Raw genomic sequence first — 22665 nt, forward strand, 5'->3', positions numbered from 1 at the left:
TTAGATCATTAATATGAAAGATACTGAACATCCGCGACACTGTAGGTAACTGATGCTCAATGTGAAGACACAATTACTTCCCTGGAGCCTGCAGCACTTTAATAAACTACTGGTGTGAAATTAAAGCCCCGTAAAGGTTGCCGAGATTGTTAAAAAAAGATATTTTTAAATCAGCTAATTGTAGTCGTTCATTGTAGCTTGTTATTCTTTCAACTGAAAAACCGATGCATTTGGCGATTACCTCCAATTACCCCCAAAAAGAAATCATTTTTTTATTGTTTTCATCTTTACTAAATACTGACGGGAAAAACAATGACGGAGATCGTACTACCATGCGACTAAAAGACCAGAATCGAGTCGGGAACATCTAAAATACTCGCAATGTCTACTAGAAATTCTCCACATCATTTTATTGTGACGACCCTCTTTTGGCTTATGGTCGCGATCTTTAATTAAACGGTGTCAGGTGAATAATACCAACAGTTGTCACGGGATCAATTATTTAATCATTTGTACATCGGGAATTTAATCAAAGTGGTGAGCATATATTTGAGTTATTTATGTGATTTTAGAGATTTGAGGGAATATTGCTAATGATGAACTAAATGCTGCGATCATTTATCTCATTCATTTGAATTGTGCCACAGTAAATTAACACACACTTTGTAGCTTCATACATACGTATCGTTTATGCTCATTACCACATGTTTATATATCTAGTATAAGACTGTTTAGTATGTTTAGTGCAGGTATGTTCAATATGCAACACCTAGAAATCAAACCACTTTTTCTATATGTTGTACATGAAAGATGACTACTTCACGCTTACCGTTATATACAGTATACTGTATATATGGTACTGTCGCACTCTGTGTGTACTGTATATGACATGTATGTTATTTACATGTTGATTTACAGTGCAGGTATATTAAAAAGGTATAAAACACTGTTTTCACATGCCGATAATGCTTAATATATATATATATTTGGTCATGCAGGTGATAAACGTAGGCTTTGCTGTATCTTGTTCATGTTTGTATGAATGCCCTGTGTTGCTCTTTACATCAGATTAAAACTTTGTGTGACTTGGATGCAAATATTATAATTTTGTGTCCTGTAAAACTCTTAAAATTCTCTATGCACATACACTACCGTTCAAAAGTTTGGGATCACTTAGAAATGACTTTATTTTTCAAAGAAAAGCACTTTTTTTTCAATAAAGATAACATTAAATTAATCAGAAATACACTCTCTACATTGTTAATGTGGTCAGGGTTTTTCCTGCATAGAGAACATTTGGGCGCGCGCCGACGCCGTTTTCCCGAGTGCCTATGACAAATCCCGAGCGCCTAAGGCAAAAAAAAGTCCGCGATGGAAAAAATATATAAAAGATACAACCGGTATTACCCGGACCGAAACGCAACGCACATTTCGGTGCTTTCCGGTGCCTGAGCCGATTGAAATTGAAAAAAACCTATTGTTGTGAACTTCTCTGGTGACTCCGCCCTGTCAGCAGGTTACGAGCCTCTCATATTTAACTTTGACAGCGGAGGCTGCGCCGTGTGTGACTACGTGAGCCCTGTGGACACCAGCGTCAGGCTGGGCGCGACGGGGAGACCGTCACCGGTCCCCCTGAACACGGGGAGACCGATGATGACGAGCAGCCTTAACTCAGATTAGTACCGGAACGTTGATTGCAAGTCTTGCATTCATAAAAGTAGCCCAAGAAATAATAAATTAGCCATTATAACCATGTTTAAGCTAGCTCGTAGCTAGCGCTAGCTACGAGCTACGAGCGTGACAGTCTGCTCGCAGATGTGTTGATGTACAGCGATCCCGGCTGTATACCCGGTGTTACCGGGAATATAATGACGGAGGAATGAAGACCGTGGGGCGTCACTTTGTTTCAGTGTAACTCTGGCTGTCAGAAGCAAAACTTTATTTGTCACGTGTCATCTTCAGTCCCTCTGATTGGTTGTTCTCTTTGCCCATCAAAACAGTGACAGGATTAACCCTATAACGTCTGCACATGACAATACATATCATGGAGAACTATTGTGTATGTTAACAGTCTGATATCCGTTGTGTGTCGGTGCTCCCTGATAACGGCTTCTACAGGGAATATGGCCGAAGAGGTTTTTAATGTCCTCAATGTGCGTTTAAAAAAAAAGAAGTAGCGGTTCAGGCACCGTTTAGGCACCGGTATCGTTTTAAAAGTACCGGTTTAGCACCGGTATCGGAAAAAACCCAAACGATACCCATCCCTAGTTATAATGGTAGGGGAAACACTGGAGTTGATAAGCGTGTCCTCTTGTCTGATCAATACGCAACTGTGAGGTGCGCGAATGGAACGAGCAACCAGCTGCTGATCACCCACTCAACAGCACCGAAGACCCATTTTGACCCAGGAAAAACCCTGGTGGTAAATGACTATTCTAGGTGGAAACGTCTGGTTTCTAATGAAATATCTCCAGAGGTGTATAGAGGCCCATTTCCATCAACTATCACTCCAGTGTTCTAATGGTACATTGTGTTTGCTAATCGCCTTAGAAGACTAATGGATGATTAGAAAACCCGTGCAATTATGTTAGCACAGCTGAAAACAGTTATGCTGGTGATATAAGCTATACAACTGGCCTTCCTTTGAGCTTGAAGTTTGTAGAACAAAATTAATACTTCAAATATTAATCATTATTTCTAACCTTGTCAATGTCTTGACTATATTTTATATTCATTTGATAAATAAAAGTGTGATTTTTCATGGAAGACACGAAATTGTCTGGGTGATCCCAAACTTTTGAACGGTAATGTAAATATGATATTGCTGCTATAAATTCAGTCGATCCGATCCTCGAATTCAGCTCCTTATTGTATTTAAGGCTATTTGTCATTGTCAACTAACCCATAGACACAGACAAACAAACAAACACAAACCGTTACTGTACCCATCTTGGAGAGAGGCTGTGAGCCAGGGTCCATTCCTGCACCATGGCTGAGGGGTTCGGTTGGACTGGGGCTAAAAAGACAGACGCACCAAAAAAATAGATGTGTGAGTGGCAGGAACATATCACTGTGGTTTGGAGTGAAACAGCCGTCAGGTGTGTCTCTGAGCAGGAAGGGGTTGAAAATTGGATTCAAGGACACTTCACTAGCAGCAGGGAACATTTTAAACTGATGGACACGCAGCGGGGCTCTCGCTAGTGCAGCAGACGCACTATCCTCCACTATACGGCCGGTACAGGTGGAGCCTGTTAAGTGGCTGAGCGTGGATGTACCCTGCGGCTTTTCAATCTTTCCAACCCTAATCTATCTCTATCTATCTATCCATCCATCTAACACACAGACAAAGACACACATGCACAGGTCTCTCTGTCTTGGTGGAAGCTTTCCCTCTGGCCTGACGGGTGTCGCGGAGCAGCTGTTTCAGCTCCAGACTCCTTCAGGAGGAAAGAATAATGTTGGTGCTCTGTGTCGTCTGCCAGCCGACCAGCGGTGCCTAGTAGCGGGAAAGCTCACGACTCCATCCATTATGGAACTCGGCAGCAGTGGGCCGGAGCTACTTGTTCTGATTTCACCAAACCGGTATTGGCATTTGTTTTACAAGTGTAATGCCATTTACTATTTACATTACCAAGATTTCTCTTCTGTGATATTTATTTTACTCAAATAACAATGCAGGACTTGCTTGACGCCAATACTGCAATATTTTTCTTGAGGAAACATCACAAGCTTCCTGAGACAAGGCTGTTTAATGTTATTTGAAAAAAAGTAGCTTGTTCCTGCAGGATAAAACTTTTGTTTTCCTTGGATGATTCACGGGGCCAATAGAGATTTAATGTTTCAGTGCCCTAAGCAAGCTGTTAATTATTCGCTGCAAATAATTCCGGTAAGGCTGGCTTGCAGAAAGCATGGCTACTACCCTGTAGCTCTGGAAAAATAACTATAACCACGGGGAAAAAACAATATGATGCCTTCAGGTGTCCCTACTCTCATCCAGTGGTACTCAATTTCTTTGGGCTTGTCCTCCCTTCAATCATGTCTACGTGCTGCCCCTTGGCACTGGTAACACATGTGACCACTTTCAGAGTGAATAAGTAAAACGATCCAGTAACTTACAAGAGGAAAACAACAACATGTAATATCTTTTGAAGAGTGCCGAGTTTCTGAGCATAAACATGTTGTTTTCCTTCGTCTTTACGATCCTATTTATTATCTCACGACCCCTTCAGGGAGTCTGGACCACCAGACTGGGAAACACAGATTTATTCTAATATATGGTATGACTAAAAGAGAGAGCTTGGGTTATGTTGCACATTGGTGTCTGTATTTTGAAGCAGTTGTTTATGTAGAACACTTGATTATGATGCTGTCAGTGGACGAACAAAAATAAAAGCAGTGACCTGGTTTTTGGTTATAAAACAAGCTGGCAGGGTGGAGTGTTGCGTTCACTGACCGAGACTTTGGCTGCCAGCTGCAGAGTGTCAACATTGTATTAAGTGTGTCGACCCATAAACACTGCAAATGTATATATTCGTTGACGTATGTGTAGTTGAATCACTATTTCCGGCACAGCGCTAGAAATAGCTCAAACGTAGCTCAAAGGTTTGTTAAAAAAATAAAAATAAAGAAAACTGCGTCGCAGCTCGCCACAGTTGGTTCAATATCAAAGCTCCAAAAACCTGTTTTGATACCGGCAGCCGGTCGGTCGTGTGGGGGGAAGACGGCAAGGTCGTCGAGGTTATGAAGTGACCGAGATGCGGCAGCTTGTGGCTCCATGCTGCCTGTTTGTTGGCGCGCGGGTCCATCTAGCGGGCAGCGGAAGAATTGTTCATGTGGAGAGAGAGAGAGAAAGAGAGGGAGGGAGAGAGAGAGAAAGACGTTAGCTGGACACGTCTCAAGTGGCCGCCCTCACCCTCAACCGTTGAGAGCCGTTACAACCCCGTTGAGTCACTTCTTTCCCCGTCGTGTTCAGTCCACATGCGAGAAAATGGTAAAAAGTCCACAACCTTTGTTAAACACTAATAACGAATAACGATAAACTTCCGGCCAACAGTCAGGTAGTGGAGGAAAACGCCATTTTATTTCTAACTAACTAATGCTAATTAACGCCCCGGGAATTAAGCTAGGCTATATCTGTCACCCGTTCGGCAAAGAATACGTAAAGTTTGTGAAACCAACACAAATGTGGCTAAAATACCCCAAAACACACAAATGTTCCACATTTAAAGTGTGCCTATCGTGTTTATTTAACGACATCAGTGTGTATCGGCGTGTATGACCGACGCGGCCCACCCGCGGTGCTCATCAGTTCTCACCGCAGCGTGTGGAACTCAAGCCCGCGGTCGGTCACCGAAGAATAGCGGTCGTTAAATATTCATCCTCCGTTCCTGGCGGCACACTTTTCCTCTCCACTGACCGACCCCTGCTGCTCTGAGCCGGGAGCAGAGGTGAGCAGGGAACCGTGCTGATAGCTTTAAATGTGTTGCAGTGTCAGTTTTTGGGGTGTTTTCGTTTTTGTAATTTCTTCCCTCCTTGACCTTTAAGATGACGGGGACACGTGACCACGGAGCTCCAGCGTGGGTATCCCGGAGGAAAGGTAGGATTTGGTTTTGAGTGCACTCACTCCTCCCTCCCCCCTTGCTCCCTTTGCCTGCACACTTTGGTTTATCTCCTTCTCTCCTGCAAGATAAATGTTGTTGCTTGGAGTTAGACTACTGACTGTATCTCATTTTGACTCATTATGAAATTATATTATATCACAGAAAAAGAATGCACAATACTTAGGTAATTGCTTTGTGTTATGCAAGCCTCACACTTGCTGCAAGGCCTGTAAACTTACCTGAACCAACCAACAACAAACTATTAGAATAGAAGTGCTGCAGGTGTAATTCTGGTCCACTAGATAGCAGCAGATTGCTTTATGTGTGTGTGTGTGTAAAGTGTGTGTGTAATGTGACAAATATGGTCTCCTGCTCCCCCTCGGGACCTGAATGCTTTTGATGAGCCTCATCAAGTCCACGTCTCTCATAAATCTGCTTTTCTCTCATGGGCATATATCCCAGTTTCTCTGTGTGGTTTCTTCTCTACAAATACTCTCAAAAGATGGAGGACCACCTGCCAGCAGCAATTGCTTTGGGAAGAGGGAGACTAGCTGCTACTCAGGCCTTTTCATGTTTGATGGGGTCTCTTCATGACACTTCAAAGGAAGATGTACCATTAGAGACAAACCGTGGGAAATCCAGGAAAAAAATGCTCTTTCATTCCATTCTCAATTTTTTTTAATGCACATCTGCACCCACTCAAAGACAAGTTGGATAAAATGCACTGTGCGCACATGCACACACACACACACACACACACACATCATGACATGTGGTCTTTGCTGCTTGGTCATGATCAGATTGACTTACACACTAAGACCAGAGATCAGGATCTGGCAACCCAATACCTATACCCTGTAACAGGACAGATCTGGCAATCGGACCCCTTCGCTCTGGAAGAATAATAATTGGTTGATGGCACTAATAATCACAGCTCTGTTACTGATCCTTTACTGGCTGTGTGTGTGTGTGTGTGTTTGAGGGAGTCATTCCTCTGTTATTGATCACCAGTGTGAAGACATCATATATCCACATTACGAGTGGGTGTTTCTCCTGCCTCTGCTCTTTCTCCTGTTGTTAAGAATGCTTGCACTTCTCATATTGATACTGTTTTAAAAACAAAAACTTTTTAGAATGATGCGTCACTTATCTATTATCTCATATACACACACATGCACACACACACAGGCACACACACACGACAGTATACGTTACTCTGGAAAAAGAGGAGGAGTTGATTTACAGTCAGATAACATAAAGGTGTGTGTACGTGACTTCTCTTCTTCATAAGCGTAAATGCAACGCATCACTAAAGAAATTACACATTGATAATAGTTGGATTTGAGGAGATTTGATGACATCTTACTTTTCATTCAGTCTTATCTTCTGCATCCCATGTCTCTTTCTTTCTCTCTCCCTTTTGTATTATTTATGCCCCGCCACCTCAGCCGCCCAGCGCTCTCGAGTTTCACCTGTAGAGCCAGATGACAAATTAAGACTCCTTCTACTACCCGCCACAAGGAACTCCTCAGTAGCACTCAAAGACGTACACATACGCGCACATGCATACGCACACACATACACACAAACAGGCAACCCATCTGCCCTTCTCTCTTTCTCCCATTCACACACACACACACACACTTGTGCACACACTCGCTGTCACACACTCTGAGGAGGGCAGTGTGAGTGCCGTGCTGAGTGAGGGAACGTGTTGTCGTGAGCAACAGAGGACGGACTCGTTCAAAAGAAGAAGCTCAGTTTGACCCTAAAGACTTTCCACAGTTTCTTTGCTTCTTTTTTTACATTTTTTTTAATCACTACCGAAGACACCTGTGAGCAAGGACGCAACCAAATTTGAAGACTGCAGAGATTCTGACGACCAGCACACTTGCTTTTCTGTCCCGTCTGTCAGTGAATGGGGAGGTGACTATGATGGAAAGCTGCCTTGCTGAATGAGTGTGGCAACGCTGCCACAGGACTGAGTCTTTCACTGCAGCTCTCCAAGAGAAAAACACTTGACCATAGAGAGTAGAGCTTGAGCTGGCGATACAGATGCATGTTTTTCCATTTGTGTGGTTTTAATGTTTGTATTCAATTTGACAGAAAGCAAACGCTGCAGGGATCATATACTGTGAGAAAATCACTTCTGGAATGCCTGAATTATACTTCTGCAGCTGTGCACCTTTGCATGCATTTATTAGTTTGGCCCAAGACAACTCCATGGCTGGGAAAACAAGGGAGTTGGGTAGTGGGGAGGATCTCCTGTGCCTCGGATTAATAAGGTTGTTGTTGTTGTTGTTGTTGTTGTATCCCGCCTGCTAGCTCTGATGTCCAGTTACTACTTCTGCAAACCATCCATGTGGCTCTGAGGAAGCTCTTTCAAGCTTTTCGACAGAAGTATAAATTAGACATACGTGTTCGTCGGGAGGTTACGCTTCATCATACAGTTTTTGACGCGCATACAGAAGCAGATTTAGAATTTGAAAAGAGGTTTAGAGTTCTGACCCATTGACCACTTTGACTGTAACACCTATAATAGAGCTGTACATACAAGGGTATGGATTGCGATCTCTTAAAAGGCGTCTTATATCTCGATGCAGGAGTCAGAGCTCCCGAAGACTAGAGATGTTGAGGGTGGCCTGTACACGTTTGCGGTGAAGCAACTCTGAACAGGTTTTGGGGATGCAGAACAGGGTTTAGTCAGGAGTTTGGGATCCCAGGGTTGGGCTTGGAGATAATGTGCTCCCAAGGTGGGTAGCAGTTTGAAGCACCACTGAAGTGTAACAGTGTGTGGTGCCGTGGCGTAAGCACTGACTAAATCATGTCGGTATCATTTTAACACAGTTCCTGGAAGGGGCGGCGATACCAAGACCAACGTTTACTTGAGTACCTTGTTTCATTGTGTCATTGCTAGTGTTTGTGTTTACAATCAATTCAGTTTATTTCATAGAGCCCAATATCACACGTTACGAATTTGCCTCTATGGGCTTTACAATCTGTACACAAATGACATCCCTGTCCCAGGACCTCACATCGGATCAGGTTTACATGTGTGTGTGTGTGTGATAAAGATCGCTGACATTTAACTCTACGTCTGGACAGGAGCCTTCATGGGGACCAGATCTGAGCAGTGTGGAACTGCTTTGGCCAGGTGGACCTGTCCTCAATCAGAACCTGCATATCGTGTGTGCACAAAGTCAACCAGGCATATCTAAACCAAGGAATCTTTCAAAGGTCAGGCTCCTGCTTCTGTATTTCCTTTACATATCGCATCGTAATCTAAAATTTTAAACTTAAAAATGCTGCGTTGCTTTCCATAACCGTGTGCATGTCATATTAGTGTTTGTGTGTTTGTGTGTTTACAGCATCCTAAAGAGAGGGCATGGTGTGCTCCTAGCCACTTGTGAAAATGCCCAAGAAAGAAGCCAAGAAGGATGCAAAGAAGGGTGGAAAACCTGAACCAGAGAAAAAGAAAGTGGAGGAAGCGAAAGGGAAGGATGACAAGAAGGGAGGAAAAGACAGCAAGAAACCCAGCAAGGATGATAAGAAAGGAAAAGATAAAGGTAAAGATGATAAGAAGGGGGGCAAGAAGGGAAAGGAGGAGCCACCCAAGGGGAAAGATGATGGAAAGAAAGGAAAAGGAAAAGGTAAGAAAGTGGTGGAGTCCGAGGAGGATGAGGAGGAGCTCCTGAGTGATGAAGAAGAGGACGAAGATTTCAGTGAAGAAGAAGAGGACGAGGAGGAAGACTCAGAGGGTGACAAGAGAAAGAAGGGGCGAGAAGGCAAGGGGGGCAAGGAGGCCAAGGGAAAGAAAGGGGGGAAGTCTAAACGTGGGTATTCAGAAGATGACGAGGAGGATGAGTACGAAGAAGAGGAGGATGACTATGAAGAAGAGGATTACAGCAAAAAAAAATCGAAAGATAGCCGCCGCCAAAAAGGTGGGAAATCGGATGCTGATGAAAAAAAGAAGAAAGGCAAAAAGAAAGAAGAAGCTCCACAGCTTCCTGTAAAGGTAATCCCGAAGAAAGGCCTGAAGAACATGTCCACGATGTTCATGAAGTACTCCGGCTTCCAGAGGCGCAGGAGCAGCATAAGGAAGCTGAGAAGTACATCACGTTTGTTCCTGGGGTTGGGGAGGAGGAAATCCCGCCTCGCTAAGAAGAAACGTCGCAATTCCATGCTGAAGAACACCTCTCGGTTCATGGTTCAGTTTAATGCCAGCAAGAAGGCCAAAAGAGCGAAGGTGGAGAAAGAGAAGGAGGAGAAAGAGAAGGAGGACAAAGCGAAGGAGGACAAAGCGAAGGAAGGCGATGGGAAGAAGCGAACGTATATGCTGCTCCACCTGGCAGGAAAAGATTCAAACGAGAAGAAGGGGGGCTTCTTCAAAAACCTATTTGGGAAAAAGAATGGCGACGGGCCTCTTGAAGACTTCAAGAACTCAAGCGCGTTGCTGGGTAAGGTTGCCGCAGCAACCAACTGGCTGACCAAACGCTTCCTGTCCACGAAAATGCGAGGGAATGAAAGACACCGCGGCGTGGGCGGAAAAAGAGCACGGAGTCGATACGCCGCCTCCGGAGGTCATCTTCGCGGTTACCAAAACAACGGTTATGAGCACGAGGAGGAGGAGGAGGAGGAGGAGGCCTATGGGTACGACCGTCAACGTTCAGTTGGCCAGAAAGGTTATGGAAGCTACGATGATGGTTATGATGATGACGGTGAGGATCAGTTTGCTTACTATGACAACGGGGAAGCAAGCTATCAAGACATGGGTTACTATGAGGACGAAGGACTCTATGATCCAAATGCAGAATATTATGAAGGGGATCTTTATGATGAGGGCATGGGGGACTACTATAACCCGTATGCCTCCGCTCAAGGCTACTATGACAACCAGGAAGCTCATTACCACGGTTACCAGCTACAGCAGGCAATGGCAGCGTATGGTGACGAGGGTCCGGACCACTATGCACTAATGGGCGAGGACAATGTGTACGGTGAAGATGGCTTCCTTGACCCTCAGGCTCAGGGTTATCACGATGAAAACGGTCAAGGGGGTTACTATGACAACGGGCAGGCAGGTTACTACGAGGACCCTTACGCAGCGACGATGGGAATACAAGGGGGGTTTCCCCCAGACTACCAACTCAGTTATAATGATGCGGGCATGCCCTACCAAGACTACAGCTCCCAGCAGGCAATGGGGTTCCCGCCAGGGGCCCAGCAGTTCTCTGGCTTTGGAGGGCGAGGGATGGATCAGGTGCAGGGCCTGTATGGGGACCAGTATGCAGACCAGTATGCTCAATACGGGGATGATACCGTTGGAGTTCAGGGAGGCGAGATGACTTTCAAGGTTCCGAGACCTCAGGTGCGCATGTTTGGGAAAGAGCGCCTCCATGTGACCCTGCACCCTCCACCTACTTTGCCACCTGATCCAGAATTTGAAGACATGTCAGAAATCCAGTATGAAGACCAGAACCCTCTCGCACCAGGTCATCCCGGTGACATGTCGATACAGCAGCAGAGAGGAATGTCGCCACAACAACAGATGATGATGTTGCCTCGAGAACAAATGATGATGCCCCCACATATGATGTCACCGCAGCAGCAGATGATGTCACCGCAGCAGCAGATGATGTACCAACAAGAACACAATACGTCCACTCAAATGATGCCATCGCAGCAACAGATGATGCCTCAACGAATGATGTCACCACAAGAGCAGATGATGATGTCACGGCAACAGATGATGCCTCAACGAATGATGTCACCACAAGAGCAGATGATGATGTCGCAGCAACGAATGATGTCACCACAGGTAATTGTAGCTAATGTTGTGTCATTGATTTTGTATAGCCATACTCTTCAATGCAAACTTTTAGACTTTAAAAAAATATTTCTGGCTCCTCAACAGCCCATGAAACAATAAACATCTTGATTACATTATTTCCATGAGAAGCAAATGTTAGGTTTGCTCTTACTTAATAATGTTGGTTGCAAGAGGTTAACTGACAATTATGGAGGTCCAGATGAAGTTATTTTGCCCCTGATCCCAATCTGATGATCTTATTTTTCTCTAGATAAAATAGCAGCACAGTGTAGCCTCCAAGTATCCTACATTTTAGTTATTCAAATCAATCCCATGTATATGCTAGACTAACTCTGCATTGTATTTACAAAAACAACCCTACATCAAAGCTGTGCCTTAATACTTTTACAAAATAAGACACACAAGACAGAATTTCTCCGTACCTTTATTAAATATCCTGCAGTCTTTCTTCCACACTCGACAATAACTGCAGTGAAATGCATAGTTTGCATAACTTTTTTTTTTAAAGCGGACGGTTGTATTCAAGTTGTAATATCAAACATTTTCAAATCCCATCTCAATACTATATTCAGTACTAATAACTAATTTTTTGCAAAATATATGCTCTCTTAACTTTTTTGGTTCTCAATTTATTGTCCACATCCATCATTTGTGTTTCTGACTGCAGATGATGACAGATCCGTTGTCACAGCAACAGGGTTATGGAGCAGTGATCCCTACTCCAACTGCTATGATAATTAAGCAAGCAAGTATGTCCCCCGGTCCTGCACGGCGCCTGAAACCCTCTCCGACTCCATCCCGCCGCTCTGTCATCATGCCCTCCCCACAGATGCACCGCCATCCTTCTGCCAGGGCCTCCCCGGTACCCGGTCCCATGCTTCCACAGAGACGCAGTCCCTCCCCACAACCATCCATAAGGAGGGGCTTCAGAAATGCCCAAAGACCCCCCTCTGTTATGTCGAGACAAATCTCACCACCTGCGTCTCCCATGGTCTCCCCCCACGACCTTTATACAATGCAACCTCAGAGATCCCCGTCTCCCATGGCTCGAGGACCCTCCCCCCCTCACTCTCCTCGTGCCTCCATGATCCGGCGAAGTCCTCCACCCTCGGCAAGAGTGTCAATGAGACATCGTTCTCCACCTTCCTCACCCCGTGCGTCCACGAGGAGGCAAAGTCCTCCAGCCTCACCCACTCTAGCCCGCAGCCCATTTGGGGGAAGGAAGATGCATGGTCCGCCCTCCCCTTCCTTCTCCCCTGGTCGTGCATCTCCCCCTCACTCTCCACAGCGCAGTAGAAGACCATCTCCCGCTCCCTCGCTTTCTCGTCGCAGTTTGTCCCCGACAGGACCGCGGCCCGCCCCGTCATCTCCGACACTGTCTCGTCGCTCAACCAGGCTGCACAGGGACCCCACACCATTGGCCCGGCCCAGGATGGGGGGAAATGTTCCTTTAGGTACCGTCAGGCCCTCACCAATGGGCCTCCGAGGGCGCCCGATGCCCCCACCCACCCAGAACGTACGTCCATTCCGTGCTTCCTCCCTACGAAGCAATAGGTCTTCGGTTCTCACTGTGGAGTCCTCCCTCTCCTCCCCGTTTCACTCCCCTCACATGGTCCACCGCGCTCCCCAGCGGAGGAGAGATTCGGGTCAATTTCACCCTCGCCCTGTGGCCCGAGGACGTCCCCTCAGGGCCCAGCAGTCGATAAGAAGGATGCCTCCTGCCTCTCCACAGCCCTCCCTTAAATACATGCCACAGCCTGCATCCCCACGCTTCTCTCCTCGACTTTCTCGTCAGTCTTCCCCTCACCTGCCCCCTCGATCTGCCCACCCACCCACTTATGCGCCAGAAACATATGTGTCTGGCCACTATGCCGATCCTTATGGTGATCCATCAAATCAGTTTCTCGCCCCCTCTTCTCTTATGTTATCTGGCGCTTTGCAGAACCAGGCTATCAGACAGGCGTCTTTCGCTTCCCCAATCGACCCAGAGCCAACCCAGATGGTAGACATGGGAGGTGGGATTGTTCCAGAATATATGGAACCTTATGCGCCATCATCCCCTTCGCTGTCCGGTGCATTGCAAAACCAGGTAATTGGGGACGCGTCCTTTGTTTCCTCACTGCAGACACCAATGTCCCCTTATGAGCAGCCTATGGCCCCTTCGTCACCCATGCTGTCTCATGCTATGCATAATCAAGCTATAATGGGTGCATCTTATGTTTCACCTTTACAAAGGCCAATGTCTCATGAACAGCCGATGGCCCCTTCTTCCCCAGTGCTGTCTGGAGCTCTGCAAAACCAGGCAGTGAGAGAAGCCTCCTACGTGTCTCCACTCCAACGCCCTCAGTCCTCTGTACCGTCCACTCCCATGCTGTCTAGAGCCATGAGACATGGTCAGGCACTGAGCGGTGTGGCTTCTTATCAGACTCCACAGATCCATTCACCATACGGACCAACCGTTGTCACTCCATACGATTACATCTCTGAGCCGGGCCCATCGCCACTGCTTCATGATGCCCTACAGAACCGTTCTCCTTTGCAGAATGTGTCCTCTTTACGATCCCCTGTGATGCAACGCCGTAACCCTTATGCACCAGCTGGGCCTCAGCTGCACGATGCTCTCCAACAGAACCCAAACGTACGCCAAGCATCCTATCGGACACCCGTGCAACTTAGACAGTCCCCGTATGGACCCCCACCACCCTCTTCACCAATGTTAGGAGGTGCCCTGCGAAACCAACAGTTGATGCAGGCGTCGTACCGACTGCCAGATGGATCCTTGGTGTCACCATACGCAGCTTCACCTTCCTCCCCATTGCTTGGCCGTGCCATGCAGAACCAACAAGTCCGTGGAGCCTCGTACACCTTGCCCGATGGATCGGTTATCAGGGTAGGTGGAGGTGGAACATGTCAAAATGACGAGAATACCTGCCATGTATGTTTGTCTATACATGGAGAAACAACAATGGTTTTATTACAGTTGCACTCTCTTGTATTACGCTCCCCTTCCACCCACACAGGACCAACGTATCCCCCAGAAGCCAATGTCTCCGGACCTTTCAAGAGCACTTCGGAACCAGAATGTCCGGACTGCTACATATACTCTCCCCGATGGCACCATTATAGACCCGAGACAGCAAGTAATGTGTTCCTTTCTTCACTCTCCCGAATATTTGTGAACCATGTCTTATTAAAAGCTGATGAATATTCCTCTTGCTCTGCTCACTCAGCAATCCATTTCCCCAAACCTGGCCAAGGCTCTAAGCAACCCAGCTTTGCGCGAAGCCTCCTATACTCTCCCTGATGGTACCATTGTGATTGACCCCAAGACACCAAAGTCCCCGAACCTATCAGCAGCACTTCTGAACCCTTACCTGAAAAGTGCATCTTACACCCTGCCCGATGGCACGGTCGTCATTGATCCACGGAAACCTCTGTCTCCAAACCTCTCCGGCGCCCTTCAAAGCTCTGCCCTGCGGAGCGCCTCCTTCAGGCTACCGGAGGGGGTCCATGACCCCAATAGACCCATTTCACCCAACATGTTGAAGGTTAGCTATGGGTTCAGACTCTTTGGGCTTGTATGCTTTCCTTACACACTACTTGTTACCTTGTGTGTTTGCTGATCTGTTAGACTTTCCTCCTTTCTTGTCTTTAGTGGGACTTGAAATACTTTACACAAATTGATGTAGATCTTGTTTAGCTAATAGTAATTGGTAATCAAATATTCTACGCTGCTGCTTTAACTCGACTGATGATTAATGCAATGGCACTTGTTTAACATTAGGCCCTCAGCAACGTAGCCTTGAAAGGAGCTTCATACACCCTCCCAGATGGAACTATTATAGTGGACCCAAGGAAACCAAAGAGCCCCAACCTGACAGCCGCCCTGCAGAATCCTTATCTAAAGGGTGTGTCCTTAACCCTGCCTGATGGAACCATCATCATCGACCCACGAAAGCCAGTTGGCCCTAACATGTCTAGAGTGAGTACCTGTTAAATGTACCTTAATACAACATTGTTGCAGCACCTCACTGTCTCTTTTAACCCAGGGAAAATCAAACATAGCATTTCAACCAATACAGATTTTAGAATTACTCTGGAAATTATGATTATCACATTGAATAATTAACTGCTGTCTTGGCTCTGTAGGCTCTTATGAATACGAACCTTCGTCATGCTTCATACCACCTCCCTGATGGCTCCCTGGTTATGCCTGGCCAGAGGCCCTCCGGTCCCGACCTCTCAGCCGCTCTGAGGCAAAACCAATCACTTCGGTCTGCAGGTCTCTATCATCTCAGAGACAACTCTGGCCTGTCAGCGGCACCAAAACCCAACCCTCCCAATCTTGCCTCTGCTCTGCGTAATGACGAACTCCGTGATGTCAAATACAGGTGAGGAGCTACACTAAAACTAGAAACTAATAACCAGATGCTGCACAGAATTAACTGTTTGGAAATAGAACCTCAGCTAGACATTCACATTTTTACTAATGGAATATTAAATATGAGCTCTTTTCATAAAGCACTAAGCACTACAAGTACATATTTGCATTCCTGTTGGAGCATATGAAGAACTGTGAGGATTAGGCCAATACGACCGATGATGTATGTTCTTGTTCAGTCACTGTGTTCTCTCATCACGGCTCTCGCTCTCTCTCTCTCTCTCTCTCTGGTTACGTACCTTTTTTCTGGTAATATTTTATTTTCCAAATATTTTGCACACAACATTAAACATTACAGAAAATGGCATAACAAGTTAGGAAAAAGAAGAAGAAAAAATACACAAGTAAATGAAATAAAATGTATTAAATGAATAAAGTAAATAGAGGAGCTTCATCAAAGACCTCGTTGAAAGTTGTGAAGTTTCCCAGTAAACATAGCTTTGGATCCAATGGGAAGGTAACCGCTGTGATCTTAGTTAAGGCTTTACCAAAGTCATCCCATTATACGGTTAACTCCCAACCTTTTTGCAACTGCAAGTCCCTCAGTATCTAGTTCGCTCCTTCTCTAGCTGCATCTCTTCATCTTTTTAATAAAATAAAGTAGTTCTAACTCAAAAATGACACAAAAACAGTTTCACTGTTACATTTGTTCAATGTTTTTAATTGAAGTGATTAATTCCTTCTTCCGCAGGCTGCCTGATGGCTCTATTCTCACACGCCAGTTCCACATCCCGAACCTGTCTGAAGCCGTCCAGAACCAGCAGCTTCGCTACGCCTCATACAGGGTGCCAACGGGCCTGCAGGGTGAGGATAGTCGCTACGCTGTGGTGCCACCCTACGGGCCGAGCTCAGGACACTGGGCCAGAAATGCCCGAGGTGAAGGGCAAGGAGGGGAAGACGTGTGGGCCGCTGAGAGGGTTTTACCACATGGGACCGTCCAGAATCTGTCAAAGTGGTCCATGTACAAAGAAGACGGGGTGTTAGAGGGGTATTCGCCCTCACCTGGACTGGTGGGCGAACTGATCCAGGACCCAAACTGGACCCCCGACAGAGATCGAGTACCTGGCCAAAGCTGGTACGACAAGGTAGCTCCAATCTATGTATTCTTTTTTTTTTAAATAAAAGTTGATTTCATTTTGAGTGAAATGTAGACGTGGAAATGCAATAACTGTGAAGCTTACTACATGAAAACTGGATGGCCCACAAAATCATTTCAAAACAGATTATTAGATGTTCTGCATATTTAATATCGTTTCTGCATCAACTGATCACGATATCCCTCAAGCTTTGACAAAGTTGCATGCCAGTGTTTGACTAATTGCATACTGTGTGTTTGTGTCCAGATCTTCTCTATCCTCAGCATGCCCACAACAGGCCACAGGACGAAAAGCTGGGCGGAGGGAATGGAAGACATGACACAGCTGCCGTAAGCAGAACCCAGTCCTAACAAACGGCCTCGGCCTCACACACACTTTCTCAAGCATTTGGTGGCTCCAGCGTCGGCAGCACGGCTCATTTCAATGTCCTTACACTTTCTTCTACCAACTATTCACAGCGTGTGTATTTGTGCGCCTGCAGGCTTTGAAAGTCCATGAAAACGTTTCCAGAGCAGTAATATATCCCCAGCATTGAGTATTTTATTACCTTCGCATTGAAAATGCCGGAAGGTTATGTTTTGATCGCCGTGTATTTATTTATTTATTTGTATGCGTGTTATTCGCAAAACTCAAAAAGTATTGAACCGAATCGCATGAAATTTGGTGGGATGATTGTTTATTATCCGGGGACCAGTTGATTAGATTTTGGGATCGATTGGGTCAAAGGTCAAGGTCAAAGGTCATGAACAGGTCAAAATCTTTCGCAGAACTCAAAAAGTATTGAACCGAATCGCATGAAATTTGGTGGGATGATTGTTTATTATCCGGGGACCAGTTGATTAGATTTTGGGATCGATCGGGTCAAAGGTCAAGGTCAAAGGTCATGAACAGGTCAAATCTTCTTGAATCACATGGAATTTGGTGAGATGATTGGTTATTATCCGGGGACCATTTGATTAGATTTTGGGATCAATCGGGTCAAAGGTCAAGGTCAAGGTCATGGAAAGGTCAACATCTTTTTTTTACCATAGCACGATACATTTTTGTCCAATTGGCATGCAACTAATGCCAAAATGTTCATAAGTCAATGCCCAAGCTTGTGATATGCGAAGGTATGCGCTCTACCGAGTGCCCATTCTAGTTAAACATGCAACACACCAAAAACATCTCTTCTCTTCCAGAAGACTCCCCCGCACTGGATAGTCGTGTCCCTTCAACAGCAGTTTGAGACAAATTATTCCACAGTTATGCCAAGTAGAATCTCTTTGATTTTTGACGTCTTGAATGCCATGGAAAGTAATGAATATTGGATGTCGAGTGACTGCGTGTGACACTGTGTGCTCTGTATGTGTTTAATTTCAGGGAGCTGAATGACACCACAGTTCTGATGAACCTGAAGAAGCGCTTCGACCAGGAACTTGCATATGTATGCTTCATCTATAAAATGCAAATTATACAACTAATATCATCAAATGTCATGGACATCGCCTCCCGCATCCACTCATCCGCTCTCCTTCCTGTCCTTTTCTGTCTCTCTTTTTTCTCCATCCACACAGACCTACATCGGCAGCATCCTCGTGTCGGTGAATCCCTACAAGTTGCTCAACATTTATGGCACAGACATGGTGCTTCAGTATGAAGGTCGCGGCCTGAGTGACAACCCTCCGTAAGACCCGGGAGAGTTTGTGTGTGTGTGTGTGTGTGTGTGTGTGTGTGTGTGTTTTAGATCTGGGAAGTTAGCAAGGAGGTTGTGTTTTCACTGGGCAATGAATAAGGGATTCACTTTTGATTTGGAGAAAGATTTCAATATTGCAATATAAAACCTATATTTTCCCTTTTTTTTGTCATTTAAATGAAAATATACCGCATCTACCAATGATTGCTTATCACTATGTGCATAAAACATATCTAGGGCCAACATTTTCTCTTTAATTTGAGGGCTTCACTTTTGTTTTAAACAACTTACACCAACAAACCTATGTCACCTCTAACTGTGACCTGTGAGTGTCTAAATGTACGACATCCGTCTACACGAGTCGTGAGCCGGACTCTGAGCTGCGGCACGCTGGTACAGAGAGGTGTAAACCTTGGGCTCTCAGGTGTTAGCACGATGCTCCGATTACACAGCTGTTGGTTGGTTGCCAAGGGAGAGTTTGGTTATGGATTTCACTACCACTTCACACCTCTCACACACACACACAGACACAGACACACTCACACAACCAATGAGAATACAAATGTGTTTTTGTTCGTTAAAAAAATGTTTTGTTGTGTTGCAGCCATCTTTTTGCCATTGCTGGTCTCTCTTATACCACCATGATGGATGCCAAAAAGGACCAGTGTATTGTGATCAGGTATGAATAGTTGTTAGTGTGTACACAGTGTGTACAATCCTCTTTGTGCGTCATGAAGAATGTGATGGATTCACATTAACAGCTTTTGTTATCACAGCGGAGAAAGCGGCTCAGGAAAGACCGAGGCTACTAAACTGATCCTGCGTTACTTGACAGCCATACATCACAAATGCAACGTCACACAGCAGGTACACATCACAGTATCTATGAGCACACGCATGCTGACTAGTACGGTCCATACTGCGGTCATTGAAGCTAACGCTGTGATCGTGTTCCTGTCTTATCCGTCCGTCTCCCATCAGATAGAGGTGAAGTATTCCTCTGCTTGCTTTTTGCTCTACTGACAACCGCCATCCCCATGAAGGTATCGGTGGTAACGTGTACTGTGTGTCTGTGGGGATTGGTCAGATCCTGGAGGCCACGCCCCTTTTGGAGTCATTTGGGAATGCCAAAACAGTGCGCAATGACAACTCTTCACGCTTCGGCAAATACACGCAGATCTACATGGAGGAGTGAGTACTTTGACTAACTTTTACCAATGTAATCATGAAAAGAACAAAAGTCAGAGGCTGTTTTTCGAGTCTTTCGAAAAGGAGAGAATCTAGAATATTGAAAGAAGGAACTTGATCTCATATAGAAAAACATTCAAACCAAATCAAGCATTGGTCATCATTAGCCCCACTGAGCTTTATATATGAGAAGAACTTTAATGGTTGATTAGTAGTAGTAGTAGTAGTAGTAGTTAGACCTATGCATGATGCAGATTGGACCAGTTGAGGATTTTCCTCCTCTGGAGTACAATAGGCTTCATATTCAACACAAAGCTACAAAAACAAACATTTTATACAGGAAATGTGGAAAAATGCAATCAGATTTTCATCTTTTTTAATCCCATGATTCAATAGTTCAATTGATTGTTGCTATCGCGATGTGTTACCATAGTTGCTGTATGACATGGTTTTATAATTAATGTAAATATTTACACACACACGCATACACACAAACACGCACACACACACACAGTGGGTTTAGTTCAGAATATACTAACAGGTTACACTGACACAGTTAGAGTAGGACTAAAAGATCCATAGACATTCCACATGCATGACTGTTAATTAAGTCAATAATTACTTTGTGTGTGTGTGTATGTGTGTGTGCGCGCGCGTGTGTGTCTTTCCAAGGGGGGTAATCAGCGGTGCCATAACGTCCCAGTACCTGTTGGAGAAGTCGCGCATTGTCTTTCAGGTGAAGAACACACACATGGACTCAATAGACACACACACACACACACACACACACACACACATACACACACACACACACACACACAACAGGTCAGGTGGAGTCTTTTTACCAATAAGTCATCATTAAAAAGAGAAGATTGTAGAGGAAGACAGCCAAAAAGGTGTTAAACATGTTCCCCTCCATCGTTACACAGCCCAGTCTGTTCATCATTGTTGTATGTGTGTGTGTGTGTGTGTGTGTGTGTGTGTGTGTTTTCATCCACAGGCCAAATCGGAGAGGAACTATCACATCTTCTATGAGATGCTGGCAGGTCTTCCTCCTCATGAGAAGCGCTCGCTGTATCTCCAGGAAGCTGAGACGTACTACTATCTGAATCAGGTGCTCGGCAAAAAAATTAACACACACACACACACGCGGGTATAAGGTGTGGTCACTGTCATCAATTTCATAGTCACATTAACAAATGAGATGTCAATTTTCAGAAAATATCTCATTTATTTTACAAAGTGATTCATGTCACAAACATGAAACTCAGAGTAAATGACCTTTGCGATCTGGAGTCTTTGAGCCGGAGATATTTTGAGTGATGAATGTAATTTGCAGATTTCTGTCCAAAGTGCAAATGATCTTAAACTGTCCAACATTTCACAAAAAGGAAAGAATATAAAATAAGGAGAAGAAATGTCTAGAGTTAACCCGAGAGCACTCATTATTTATTGTTTCTACAACTAGTGGAAGGCTCTCCCTCATATTTGACACTGACATTTATAATTCTCTCACAGGGAATCGAAATAATTTGCAGCTAAATTAAAAAAATACAGTACATTCCCGTCAGCTGTATGTTTTGTTTGGTGCTATCTAGAAATTGTTTGCATCATCTTTTATTATCTTGAAGAGGTAAACCAGACATCTTGAAGAGGTATACTTTAGATAAATCACCACTTTGTTTTATGCAAGTGTCATTGAAAACATATATTTCATAATTTAGACCAAATATATGCATGATGCATTATCTTTGATTACTTTTATCAGTAAAACGAACAGAATGAAGGCGAAACTTCTCATAATCGATTGAATGTTATAAATAAGATATAGTTACAAAACAATACAAACATCCAGGCTCCTCCCCCTTATGTGGCTCAAAAGTCCCTGTTCCACTTCCTGCACCTTGTTTCCATCATGGAGCCGGTTTGCTCTCTTGGATTTCTTCTTGGACTTCACGAGATGTGATGAAACACAACACAACGCGTTGCTCATGCCGAAGCTGATTTAAAGATCCTTTTCTAATTACGCCGTCATTGGTCGTGTCCGCTAGCACATGTGGCTTATTCTTCGTTTTAACCGGTAGTGCAGCACCAGACCGAAAAGTAACATTTCCCTGCTCCCCGTGGCTGAATGGTAAGACGCATGCACTGTTGCACCAGTGACCACGCCCAGCAGATGATGTCGCAGTGCACACACACACTCTGGGGAACACTTCTTCTTCACTGCATCAAGGTGAGGAGTTGAACCCCCGGAGGGTCTGCAACAACAAAAAACAAGACTTTCAGCTGCTGATAAGTTTCCCCTTAATTAGAGCAGTAATTAAACCGGCTGAGGCTAAGCATTTCGTTTTTTAAAATTTGTATAACAGTGTGTTGGTTTCTGTAATGTGTGTAGGGAGGAGATTGTACTATCGAGGGGAAGGATGACGGGGACGACTTCAGGCGTCTGCTGAACGCCATGGACATCCTGCGTTTCACCCCAGAGGAGCAAAGCAGCATCTACAGACTGCTGTCCTCCGTCCTTCATCTGGGGAACATCTTCTTCCAGACACACAAGGTCGCTCTGCCACTCACACACACACACATAGAGACACAAATAAGCATTTAAATGCATTTAGTTTCACGGACGAGGATGTGCAGAGTTGACGGTGGTCATGAACCTGTATGCCTCCGTGCGTGTGTGCCGTCCTGCAGGCTGAAGGTCAGGAGGTCGCGGCGGTGGTGAGCACGCGGGAGATCAGGGTGGTCGCCGAGCTGCTGCAGGTGTCACCTGACGGCCTGCAGAAGGCTGTCACCTTCAAGCTGACCGTGAGCTGAACACTAGAGCGTCGATA

At 45.2% G+C, this 22665-nt stretch overlaps 1 protein-coding gene across 1 annotated transcript in view; it reads left to right on the plus strand.

Moving 5' to 3' along the window:
• Window positions 1-9642: 9642 nt before the first annotated feature.
• Window positions 9643-22665, plus strand: part of myo15ab (myosin XVAb) — a 44980-nt gene continuing 31957 nt past the window's right edge. The window contains exons 1-18 of the mRNA XM_056408715.1: window positions 9643-11436; window positions 12098-14320; window positions 14451-14570; window positions 14661-14978; window positions 15215-15412; window positions 15580-15821; window positions 16563-16956; window positions 17215-17297; window positions 18331-18394; window positions 18525-18634; window positions 19248-19322; window positions 19420-19510; window positions 19625-19630; window positions 19731-19834; window positions 20504-20567; window positions 20832-20945; window positions 22227-22388; window positions 22526-22639. Of these exons, the coding sequence (XP_056264690.1) occupies window positions 9643-11436; window positions 12098-14320; window positions 14451-14570; window positions 14661-14978; window positions 15215-15412; window positions 15580-15821; window positions 16563-16956; window positions 17215-17297; window positions 18331-18394; window positions 18525-18634; window positions 19248-19322; window positions 19420-19510; window positions 19625-19630; window positions 19731-19834; window positions 20504-20567; window positions 20832-20945; window positions 22227-22388; window positions 22526-22639 (6276 nt within the window). The remainder of the gene's footprint in view (window positions 11437-12097; window positions 14321-14450; window positions 14571-14660; window positions 14979-15214; window positions 15413-15579; window positions 15822-16562; window positions 16957-17214; window positions 17298-18330; window positions 18395-18524; window positions 18635-19247; window positions 19323-19419; window positions 19511-19624; window positions 19631-19730; window positions 19835-20503; window positions 20568-20831; window positions 20946-22226; window positions 22389-22525; window positions 22640-22665) is intronic.

Source organism: Pseudoliparis swirei, chromosome 24 (assembly GCF_029220125.1).
Source record: "Pseudoliparis swirei isolate HS2019 ecotype Mariana Trench chromosome 24, NWPU_hadal_v1, whole genome shotgun sequence".
Taxonomy (NCBI): domain Eukaryota; kingdom Metazoa; phylum Chordata; class Actinopteri; order Perciformes; family Liparidae; genus Pseudoliparis; species Pseudoliparis swirei.